This window comes from Dendrobates tinctorius, unplaced genomic scaffold (genome assembly GCF_039654945.1).
Source record: "Dendrobates tinctorius isolate UK_male_01 unplaced genomic scaffold, ASM3965494v1 ptg000001l, whole genome shotgun sequence".
NCBI lineage: Eukaryota > Metazoa > Chordata > Amphibia > Anura > Dendrobatidae > Dendrobates > Dendrobates tinctorius.
In genome coordinates this window covers 15,602,255-15,615,027 of record NW_027361669.1, presented here as the reverse complement: position 1 = coordinate 15,615,027, position 12,773 = coordinate 15,602,255, and the positions used below count along the sequence as shown (strand labels likewise).

Below are 12,773 nucleotides of genomic sequence, written 5' to 3'. Positions count from 1 at the left end.
CCCCGGGCAGTCATACCATGTGTGACCCCGGGCAGTCATACCATGTGTGTCCCCGGGCAGTCATACCATGTGCCCCCCGGCAGTCATACCATGTGCGCCCCCTGGCAGTCATACCATGTGCCCCCCGGCAGTCATACCACGTGTGTCCCCGGGCAGTCATACCACGTGTGACCCCGGGCAGTCATACCACGTGTGCCCCCGGGCAGTCATACCACGTGTGACCCCGGGCAGTCATACCATGTGCGCCCCCTGGCAGTTATACCATGTGTGACCCCGGGCAGTCATACCACGTGTGCCCCCGGGCAGTCATACCACGTGTGCCCCCGGGCAGTCATACCATGTGCGCCCCCTGGCAGTTATACCATGTGTGCCCCCGGGCAGTCATACCATGTGTGACCCCGGGCAGTCAACCATGTGTGACCCCGGGCAGTCATACCATGTGCGCCCCGGCAGTCATACCATGTGCCCCCCGGGCAGTCATACCATGTGCCCGGCAGTCGTACCACGTGTGCCCCCGGGCAGTCATACCATGTGCGCCCCCTGGCAGTTATACCATGTGTGACCCCGGGCAGTCATACCATGTGCGCCCCGGCAGTCATACCATGTGCCCCCCGGGCAGTCATACCATGTGCCCGGCAGTCGTACCACGTGTGCCCCCGGGCAGTCATACCATGTGTGTCCCCGCAGCCACCTTGCTGTATGTGGCACACTTTCTCTAGGACAATGGAGAGCATTTTTTTCAATTTTAATAAAGTTATTTGTAAAATGGAGAGCAGCCACCTAGGACGCTGGTGAGGCGCTATAGTGAGCAGCCCACAGCTGGCAGTGCCCGTGCTGAAGACTGGCCTCCCATTGGCTGCAGAGCCGGGTCCTGAGCCATCCCTGTGTCCGTGCGAGGAATGCGCCCCCCTCCCGACAGGAGCCGGGAATGTGGCGCTGTGCTGGTCCCTCCCAAACCCCAGCATGATTCACTTCCCCGGATCCCCCGGCACGGTGTCGGCTTACACTCCTTATATAGCCTGGGCGCCGGCCGGGAGAGCGGGCAGGACTCGCCGCCTGGTGACACTGCTGGGGAGACGCGGAGGTGCATGGAGCGCCCGTAGGTGCAGCGGCTCTGGTGGGGGACCTGTGCGGCCCCTGGGGTCAGATGTGGGGCCACTGCCGCTTAACCCCTCCACTGCTGACATATCTGTCTTGTCTCTTCTGCAGGTTGCTGACATGGAGGATTACAAAGTGACCCTGGACGGACCGGCCCCTTGGGGCTTCCGCCTGCAGGGAGGCAAGGACTTCAACATGCCGCTCTCCATCTCCAGGGTGAGTGACTGCGGCCATGGCTGCGCTGCGGGGGGAGGACAGATTAACCACTGCCGTGCCGAGGGGATGGAGTGTAATAATAATAATCTTTATTTTTATATAGCGCTAACATATTCCGCAGCTCTTTACAGTTTGCACACATCATCATCACTGTCCTCGATGGGGCTCACAATCTGAATTCCCTATCAGTATGTCTTTAAAATGTGGGAGGAAACCGGAGTACCCGGAGGAAACCCACGGAGAACATACAAACTCCTTGCAGATGTTGTCCTTGGTGGGATTCGAACCCAGGACCCCAGCGCTGCAAGGCTGCAGTGCTATCCACTGAGCCACTGTGCTGCCCCACAGTGCCGACGTGGCCCCTCAGCGGGCGCTGCTGCTGTCACAGCCCGAGGACAACGCTGCAAGCTGTAGAAGCTCGGCTAATAGGAGAGGAGCACGGAGAGGAGCACGTTGAATAGCACGGAGATGTAGCACGGAGAATAGCACGGAGAGTAGCACGAGAGTAGCACGGAGAGGAGCACGGAGAATAACACGGAGATATAGCACGGAGATGTAGCACGGAGATGTAGCACGGAGAATAGCACGGAGAGTAGCACGGAGAGTAGCACGAGAGTAGCACGGAGAATAGCACGGAGAGGAGCACGAGAGTAGCACGGAGAATAGCACGGAGAGGAGCACGGAGAATAGCACGGAGAGTAACACGGAGATGTAGCACGGAGAATAGCACGGAGAGGAGCACGGAGAATAGCACGGAGAGTAACACGGAGAGTAGCACGGAGAGGAGCACGGAGAGTAGCACGAGAGTAGCACGGAGAATAGCACGGAGAGGAGCACGGAGAATAGCACGGAGAGTAACACGGAGATGTAGCACGGAGAATAGCACGGAGAGTAGCACGGAGAATAGCACGGAGAGTAACACGGAGAGTAACACGGAGAGTAGCACGAGAGTAGCACGGAGAAGAGCACGGAGAATAGCACGGAGAGTAACACGGAGATGTAGCACGGAGAATAGCACGGAGAGTAGCACGGAGAATAGCACGGAGAATAGCACGGAGAGTAGCACGGAGAGTAGCACGGAGAATAGCACGGAGATGGAGCACGGAGAGTAGCACGGAGAGTAGCACGGAGAGTAGCACGGAGAGGAGCACGGAGAATAGCACGGAGAGTAACACGGAGATGTAGCACGGAGAATAGCACGGAGAGTAGCACGGAGAATAGCACGGAGAGTAGCACGGAGATATAGCACGGAGAGTAGCACGGAGAATAGCACGGAGATGTAGCATGGAGAGTAGCATGGAGAGTAGCATGGAGAGTAGCATGGAGAGTAGCACGGAGATGTAGCACGGAGATGTAGCACGGAGATGGAGCACGGAGATGGAGCACGGAGAGTAGCACGGAGATGGAGCACGGAGATGGAGCACGGAGAGGAGCACGGAAAGGAGCACGGAGAGGAGCACGGCTCCGGTTACAGGGAGTCCTATTTCCATGACACATCAGAATGGCTTGTGCTTAGGCTGGGAGATAAAACGGGATGCTACACATACAAGTACAGCACACACGACTATGTATATATATATATATATATATACACATGTACAGTACACACATGCTATATATACAGACGTACAGCATACACATGCCTATATGTACACGCGACTCTATATACCCACACAGTACACAAAACTATATATACACGTACAGTACATGCGACAATATATGGGTATAGTGGAGCAGCGTCGGACTGGGGTGCCAAGGGCCCACCAGTAACATTGACTTTGGGGGCCCACTTTTCACCTACAAACAAATATTACATGACCCTAGTTCACAATTGAACCTATATCTCTAAATAATAATAAACTGGGTAGTTTAGCTAATGAATGATGAGATGCTGCATTTTTCTGTACAGAGTAAATCAAGTGAATCATGCTAAGTAATCCCCATACAGTAGGATTGGGCGCCCAGATCTGCACAGGGGCCCACCGGGGGATTGCCCTGTTACCCTGTGGGCCAGTCCAAGCCTGTAGTGGAGTGTAGTGTATTAGTATAGTATAGTGGGTACATACAGTACACAAAACTATATATAGACGTACAGTACACACAACTATATATACACACATGACTATATATACACATACAGTATGCACACAACTATATATACACATACTTTACACACGATTACAGATGTACAGTACACACGCCTCTATATACACGTACAGTATTCACACAACTCTATATATACACATACAGTATACACACTTTATGCAAGTACAGTACACACAACTATATATATACACATACAGCACACATGACTATATATACATATACACTGCACACACTACTATATATACGCACAGTACACACACGACTATACATACATATACACTACACATGACTCTATATATACACATACAGTACACACACTACTCTATATATACACATACAGAACACACTACTCTATATATACACGTACAGTACACACACACATATATATATATATATATATATATATACACGACTATATATATACGTACAGTACACACTATATATACACATGTACAGTACACATACGACTATATGTATACACGTACAATACACACATGACCGTACACTACACACGACTACAGTACACATCTATATCTACATGTACAGTACATACAGGAATCTATATACACGTGTACAGTACACAAATCTCTGTGTACAGTACACACATGACAATATATATACATGTACAGTACACACATGACTCGGTATATACATGTACACTTACAAATCTATATACACATGTACAGTACACATACGACTATATATATACACGTACAGTACACACATGACTGTACATGTACACTACACACGACTACAGTACACATCTATATCTACATGTACAGTACATACAGGAATCTATATACACGTGTACAGTACACAAATCTCTATATGTGTACAGTACACATGACACTATATATACATGTACACTTACAAATCTATATACACATGTACAGTACACACATGACTACATACACATGTACAGTACACACGACTTGGTATATATGTACACTTACAAATCTATATACACATGTACAGTACACACATGGCTCGATATATACACATTGCACTCCAATCCAAGTACATACGCACTGTGTGTACTGGATTGCTCTCATGGCTCTATACATATACAGTCTGTGCGTACGTTATTTTATATATGACACTTCTCAGGATATAACATGAAGGCGGGTCGCTTTTACAGTCTTTCTTCTATGTGACCATATGTTTGTGTTAGATGTGCAGTCCATGTATCTTGAGCGGGGGCAGTGCCGCTGACGAGGCCGTGTCCCCTCTATGGCAGAGGAGACCAGCAGGGCTATAAATGGTGACTGCTGGCTGCCATATTTCTTGTCTCGGAACACTACTGCTTTTCTGACACTTCTAACTATTGTAACTTCTTGACACTGCCAGCATAAGGTTTTCTTAATTGGCGCTTTCTTCTATAGCTCTGACATATTCCACAGAGTTGTACAGATAATGTCATAGCTCACATCATCGTTGCCTGGAACTTCAGCAATGACGGACATGTTTCTGCTATTGTTTCAGTCTAGCACTGACCTGTGAGAATACACCAAGGGAAGTCACCTGAGTGCCGGTACTGAAAGGGTGAATGGCTTTCACATGAGTGACATGCTGGACGGACGTGACTGTGGGCAGCTGGGTGGGTGTCTCTGGACCCATACTGACGTGTCTGTGGGCAGCTGGGTGGGTGTCTCTGGACCCATACGGACGTGACTGTGGGCAGCTGGGTGGGTGTCTCTGGACCCATACTGACGTGACTGTGGGCAGCTGGGTGGTTGTCTCTGGACCCATACTGAGGTGACTGGGCAGCTGGGTGGGTGTCTCTGGACCCATACGGACGTGACTGTGGGCAGCTGGGTGGGTGTCTCTGGACCCATACGGACGTGACTTTGAGCAGCTGGGTGGGTGTCTCTGGACCCATACGGACGTGACTGTGGGCAGCTGGGTGGGTGTCTCTGGACCCATACGGACGTGACTGTGGGCAGCTGGGTGGGTGTCTCTGGACCCATACGGACGTGACTGTGGGCAGCTGGGTGGGTGTCTCTAGACCCATAGAAGGATGGGTGGAGGGCATGTGTAATGCTCACCGGTCACTCAAGTTTTTTGTAAGTTGGGGGCTGAGCAGTGGAGTGTCTGCCGATCACCTCACACCTTCTTCCCTGGGTGGGGCGGCTTTTGTTCCCATGTTTGTTGGTTTTGCTTCTGTGCCACGTTCAGACGATCATTTTGTTCTGCCCTAATGTTTGTATGAGGGGCGGTCTTGCCCAGGCAGGAGTGTGCTTGGGGTTGTTTTGGGGGTTGGCGTGAGAACGGCGTCAGACACTTCTAGTCTTGTGTGTAATGTCTGTCCACACTGTCTTTCCAGGTATGAAGGTGTTATTTCACTTTTGGTCTCTACACAGCCCCAATCACTGGCATTGTTCTCAGGCCTTCCCTTGTTATTCTCACTACACCTCATTGCTTTGTAATTAGCGTAGCTAACGAGCTAATCACAATGTGGTTTTTGTTTCCTTGTGTGAACAGGTGTTTGGAAGGAAATATCCGCTTTCTGTTTATTGAACGTTTGGTCTGCCACATTTCCCTTTGTGTTCCTGGTGGTCAGGAAAGAAAACTATTTCATTTTGATTTTAGCTTAAAAAGAAGGAACAAAGAAACTCCCTTGAACCCTCCAGCTTCATAAGCCCGACATTCATAGTCTGTGTACGGACTGGAAACTCTGCAGGTGCCCTGCTCTGAACTCGGAACATGCCGAGATTGCATCTGAGAATCGTATGCACGCACCCACATAAGTCTATGGGTTTGTGTGGAACATCGCACTGCACTCGGATGTCACCCGAGTGCAGTACGATTCTCGTGGACACTGGCAATGGAGAAATTAATTTCCCCGTCTCCTCTACACCTGTGCTACGATTCTCTGATATGAGAGGGTCGGAGAACAGAGCAATGACACTCGGATCCCCCTCACAGCAGAGCTGGAGCTGAGTATCATTAGCATATTGTGTCCGGTGTAATATCGTAGTGGGACCACGGCATTATACGGTGCTTGAACAACCACCTTCTATTTTGCAGATCTCTAGTAGCAAGCATAAAGGGTGGTCTCAAGACAAGATCCCCTGTGAGGGTCTCCTGACATGCAGATTTAGTTGCAGATTCACCATAGAATTCACTCCTGTTACGCTGAAAGTGATGAACTCCGCTGTGAAAATCCGCTATATTTTTGCCAAGCGTGTGTTGCAGATTGGAGACTTCTCAGCATCAGGGCTGTGGCGTCGGAGTCGGTGCTCATTTTGGTGGAGTCGGTATAAAATGGACCGACTCCTAAAATATATAATAAATTGGGTACAGTAGTTCAATGCAGAATGTGCTGAATATTTTTTCATAGGAATTTGGAAAAGTTATGAAATGTCCTGTAAATGGATGTTCTATTCCTGATCTAAAGCTACATTCACACACATCGTTTTTCCTGCGTTTTTTGAGGATACGTTTTTCAGCTGCAAAAGCAGATCAGCTTTTTAAAAAGCCGCATCACCTGAAAGGTTTTTGAGCTCATAGATTCTATCTACCCATTTATCCATATCTGTCTATCCATATCTTATCTGTACCAAAAAGAATGAAAGCCGGGTAGCACACAGACTAACACTCCTTTTTTATTTTTTTTATTTTTTTTTTTTAGCACAAGTCAGGTACACCTCATAGCTGCCCAAAAGGACGCCCAGTAACACATCAACATCAATGGATAATTGGAATAAATAGACTGTATTCATCACCACATCTTCTTAAGGTGCAGGCTTTATTTTCAAGTGTAGGGGCGTGCAGTATGAGGTTCTGCAGCAGCTGAGGTGTACAGTATGAGGTTCTGCCCCCCCCCCCCCGGTTTGATCCTGGCTACACCCATGGTGTGAATGTAGCCTGAGGATCTAGGCTTTGACTTAGCTGAGATAAGTCGTAGTGTTACATATAATTAGAAAAAAGAGCACAGTACTTGGCTTCGGGTGCACGGCCCCCAGGCAAATAGTCCAGTATCAGCCACAGTATCCAATATTCATTCCAAATAGAGGCAGCACTCCATAGTTAGGGTACCGTTACACTTAGCGATGCACCAGCGATCCCGACAACGATATGGATCGCTGGTGCATCGCTAAGTGGTCGCTAGTGAGCTGCCACACAGGCAGATCTCACCAGTGACAGAGCAGGGGTCAGGGGTTGCTACTTACCTGTCAGACGCGGCGATCCTGACGTCCTCCCGCCTGCGTCCACGCATCGCATCCAGGACCTTCTCTCGCGACCAGCGGGGGAGCCGGTCGGAGGTAAGTATCAGACATAGCGATATCGCTAGCAATATCGCTGCTACGTCACAAAATCGGTGACGCTACAGCGATATTGCTAGCGATATCGCTATGTGTAACGGGGGCTTTAGTTTTCAAGTGATAGTGAATTTATTAGACCCACATATCAGAGCTCTGATATGTGCGTCTAATAAATTCACTATCATTTGAAAACGAACTATGTAGTGCTGCCTCTATTTGGAATGAATATATATATATCAATATTACATAGTCTATTACATATTTACAATTTATTACAGTTTTTTTGTGTTCTAAAGTTGTATTCCAATAAATATATATTATGTTCTATCTAAATATCTTGATTATTGTATCATAAAAATGATTAAATGTCTGATGTTTCACATTGTACTACAATAAATTTTTCACTTAAATATAAGCAATATATGTGGAAGTCGGTGTAAGGGAAATTGAGGAGTCGGAGTCGCAGGTTTGGATTACCGACTCCACAGCCCTGCACAGCATGCTCGTATTTCCACACCGAGGATATCGAAAGCATGTGAATCAGATTTGTCAAATCTCACCCACTTCCCGGATGCTTAGAATCTGTGGCTTAATTTATTCCCATCTTCCTATATGGATATTATCACAATTTCCTCCTTATTAAAATCTCAAGAACAGCTGTAAATGGTCACACTGACTTTGTTTACAGCTGGTTACCTTGGATACCGACCACCACTGCTGTGTATGCTGTAAGTGCTGTGTTCTATCCGTCCTGGATTAGGAGGTAGCAGTGCACTGCAGAAATCCTGGCCAGCTGCAAAACACTGCTAACACGCCTTATAGAAGAGAGCTTCTGTGCATCGTGCGTGTTCTGATGGCTAGCAGCGGTGGTCAGTCTCCAAGGCAACAAGCTGGAAAGAAAAGAGGTAATATCGCTCAGAATAACTGAAAGTATTAGTAAGCAGTAAATTGCAACATTGCTTGTATATATGTATAAGCACCATCTCACAAAACACATTTATGAGAAGCGGAATGAGCCTTGCAGGTAACATCCACAGCAAATCAGCCATGGGGGAATTCGCCCATAGAGAGGCTTCAGGTGGTCCCACACGGACCCCTATTCAGACCAGTGTCAATCAGGTGGGCAGTGTAAGGGTACGTGCACACGCTGCGGATTCCGCTGCGATTCCGCAGCGGTTTTGGCCGCTGCGGACCCGCAGCAGTTTTAGCTGCGGTGTACAGTACGATTCAAATGAATGGTAACCAAAAACCGCTGTGTAGACGTTGCGGAAAAATCCGCGCGGATTTGCTGCGGTTTTGAAACCGCAGAAAGAATTGACATGTCAATTCTTTCTGCGGAATCCGCAGCGGGTTCCTATCTCCACCATTGTGGAGATGGTGAATCCGCAGGACTAAACCGCAGATAATCCGCAGTTTTTGAAAAATCTGTGCGGATTAATCTGCAGCGGATTCCGCAGCGTCTGCACACACCCTTAATAGGCGTATTATTATTTTTTTTTTTTTCACAAACTGAATCTGCTCCTGATGAAAATCACAGCCGGCAGTAGTTTCTTCCGTGTGTCGGATGAGTCTCGCACACTCAAGTATATGGGTGCACCTAAAAAAAATTGGATTCCGTACTGATCATTCGTACAGCGTCTGAATTTTTGCAGATATATTGCAATTCATTAAAAGAAGAAAGTTGGTCTTTTTATTAACTGCTGATGTATAAAAATGAATAATATACGAAAGACAAATGAGAAAAAAAATAGTTTGAGCTTTCTGGATTTTTTGTTTTATTCGCTCGTGTGAAGTTAGCCTTAAGCTGGTTTCAGAAGTTTGATACTCAGGGTTTGAACACGGACCGTGCTGCCACCTGATCTGAGCTTTAAAGGGGTATTTCTATCTCCAACATTCTAACCAAACATGTAATAAAATTATTATATATCTCCAATTAGAAATGTAGTATAGTTCTTCTGATTCGCTATGTTGCTTATGCCATGTGTAGGGATTGCAGTAGCTTTGGTATCCATGGTTACCACCACTGATAATGACAGTTAGTTAGTTGTTAGTGGTCATATCTATGGATACCTAAGCTACTGCAAAGGACTGCGCTTTGGGTAAGTGATATAGCAAATCAGAAGAACTATACAACATTTCTAATTGGAAATATTTGCTAATATTATTATTATTACACCCACTTCATATTGGGATAGGATCTTGGATATGGGAATAGCTCTTTTAAGAGCTTCATAGGGATATATGAGGCTGATGAGCTTGGTCTGGACATCACGATCTATACTTGGACCATGAATGTCAGACTTGCGGAGCTGCCCATACACAGTGTGATTATCTGATATTGGGTTGGATAGGATGGAAGGTGTATTGGCAAATTATTAGTCAATATTTTGGCAAGCACCATCCCGTAGTCTGTCTGACTCCCCATTAAGTTGTAGAATGCCCTTATGTGGACTCGGGGTGCATTACTGTAGCTGTAGTTGTAGGAAAAGCTTTGGCAATTATTCATCAGGATCATCACTAAGAAATAGCTGAATTGGAACTTGATGGCTAAATGAATGACTAGATCTGTAACAGTAGTTTCTAAGGAACGGGTTAGGTACCTCTAAGGTAAAGCCTAAGGCCAAGGTTTTCATTGCAGCCCTGTGTATGGCATCTTGTAATGTAAGGTTTCACAGAGGCAGAGAGGCAGTGACAGCTGGGCCTATAGACACATACTTGTATACACTGAGGTCATGGATAAGTCGGTGCACTGTTCCTGCATTTATTACCTTCTTGGGAAGACATGTCAGGGCCGACCTTGTTGTCCATAAATTCTTCTTAAGGTATATACGCCGACTGCTCGATCACAAAAAATAATAGGTCCCGTCTCATCATTTGACCAAGATTAAACAGAATGGAGATTTTCACTGATACATACTGTATTTCGAGGTCATCGCTTCCATTACAGATTAGCTGTGTAGTAATTTCATCCTATGGGTTCATCAAATGTCAGTTGTTGTAATTAAACAGAAGCCAAGGGATGCGTCCAAATAGATGTTACAGTAAATCTGTCTTACAGTTGTGGACAAAAGTATTGACACCCCTGCAATTCTGTCAGATAATACTCAATTTCTTCCTGAAAATGATTGCAAACACAAATTCTTTGGTATTATTATCTTCATTTAATTTGTCTTAAATGAAAAAACACAAAAAGAATTGTCCTAAAGCCAAATTGGATATAATTCCACACCAAACATAAAAAAGAGGGTGGATAAAAGTATTGGCACTGTTCGAAAAATTGTGTGATGCTTCTCTAATTTGTGTAATTAACAGCACCTGTAACTTACCTGTGGCACCTAACAGGTGTTGGCAATAACTAAATCACACTTGCAGCCAGTTGACATGGATTAAAGTTGACTCAACCTCTGTCCTGTGTCCTTGTGTGTACCACATTGAGCATGGAGAAAAGAAAGAAGACCAAAGAACTGTCTGAGGACTTGAGAAACCAAATTGTGAGGAAGCATGAGCAATCTCAAGGCTACAAGATCATCTCCAAAGACCTGAATGTTCCTGTGTCTACCGTGCGCAGTGTCATCAAGAAGTTTAAAGCCCATGGCACTGTGGCTAACCTCCCTAGATGTGGACGGAAAAGAAAAATTGACGAGATTTCAACGCAATATTGTGCGGATGTTGGATAAAGAACCTCGACTAACATCTTAACAAGTTCAAGCTGCCCTGCAGTCCGAGGGTACAACAGTGTCAACCCGTACTATCCGTCGGCGTCTGAATGAAAAGGGACTGTATGGTAGGAGACCCAGGAAGACCCCACTTACCCCGAGACATAAAAAAGCCAGGCTGGAGTTTGCCAAAACTTACCTGAAAAAGCCTAAAACGTTTTGGAAGAATGTTCTCTGGTCAGATGAGACAAAAGTAGAGCTTTTTGGGCAAAGGCATCAACATAGAGTTTACAGGAGGAAAAAAAGAGGCATTCAAAGAAAAGAAAACGGTCCCTACAGTCAAACATGGCGGAGGTTCCCTGATGTTTTGGGGTTGCTTTACTGCCTCTGGCACTGGACTGCTTGACCGTGTGCATGGCATTATGAAGTCAGAAGACTACCAACAAATTTTGCAGCATAATGTAGGGCCCAGTGTGAGAAAGCTGGGTCTCCCTCAGAGGTCATGGGTCTTCCAGCAGGACAATGACCCAAAACACACTTCAAAAAGCACTAGAAAATGGTTTGAGAGAAAGCACTGGAGACTTCTAAGGTGGCCAGCAATGAGTCCAGACCTGAATCCCATAGAACACCTGTGGAGAGATCTAAAAATGGCAGTTTGGAGAAGGCACCCTTCAAATATCAGGGACCTGGAGCAGTTTGCCAAAGAAGAATGGTCTAAAATTCCAGCAGAGCATTGTAATAAACTCTTTGATGGTTACCGGAAGCGGTTAGTCGCAGTTATTTTGGCCAAAGGTTGTGCAACCAAGTATTAGGCTGAGGGTGCCAATACTTTTGTCTGGCCCATTTTTGGAGTTTTGTGTGAAATGATCAATGTTTTGCTTTTTGCTTCATTCTCTTTTGTGTTTTTTCATTTAAGACAAATTAAATGAAGATAATAATACCAAAGAATTTGTGTTTGCAATCATTTTCAGGAAGAAACTGAGTATTATCTGGCAGAATTGCAGGGGTGTCAATACTTTTGGCCTCAACTGTATAAGGGGCTTTCTGGCACTCTCCCAGTATTGGAGGGAATGAGCCATCTATCTGATGATGCAGCCCCAGCTGGCTGTAGTAACGGAAGTGGCCTTAGTGCTCCAAGAGCCAACATAAAGATGTGTGACTGATTAGTTACTGTAACGCTGGTGGGTTTGGACCCACTGCGCCATGGGCCGGGCTTGCCCTGGAGAGGCATGACTAAGCGACAGCCTGCTTTTCACTAATCGGTAGGTGTCACTTCAGGGCAGTCCCCTTACCTGCAGGAGCTGACCCACGGCTCTGAGCAGGTATATGGAGTAAAAGAGGGCTAGAGGAAGGCGTGATCAGACTGTACAGGACCCGGACAGGGAGCACAGGTTCACTATACAAGCCAGGGTCAGGAATGGAGAGATTTGAA

The 12,773-nt window shown here is 46.5% G+C and overlaps 1 protein-coding gene across 3 annotated transcripts in view; it reads left to right on the top strand.

Moving 5' to 3' along the window:
- The first annotated feature begins 927 nt into the window (after positions 1–927).
- LOC141083503 (PDZ and LIM domain protein 7-like) overlaps positions 928–12,773 on the top strand; it is a 147,019-nt gene continuing 135,173 nt past the window's right edge. Inside the window, exons 1-2 of one of the 3 annotated variants that reach the window (XM_073567841.1) lie at positions 928–1,099; positions 1,210–1,314. In XM_073567841.1, coding sequence (XP_073423942.1) covers positions 1,219–1,314 — 96 coding nt within the window. In that variant the 5' untranslated portion in view covers positions 928–1,099; positions 1,210–1,218. Of the gene's footprint in view, positions 1,118–1,209; positions 1,315–8,432; positions 8,591–12,773 lie in introns of those variants that run through there. The other 2 variants (XM_073567917.1, XM_073568057.1) reach the window with 2 other exon arrangements.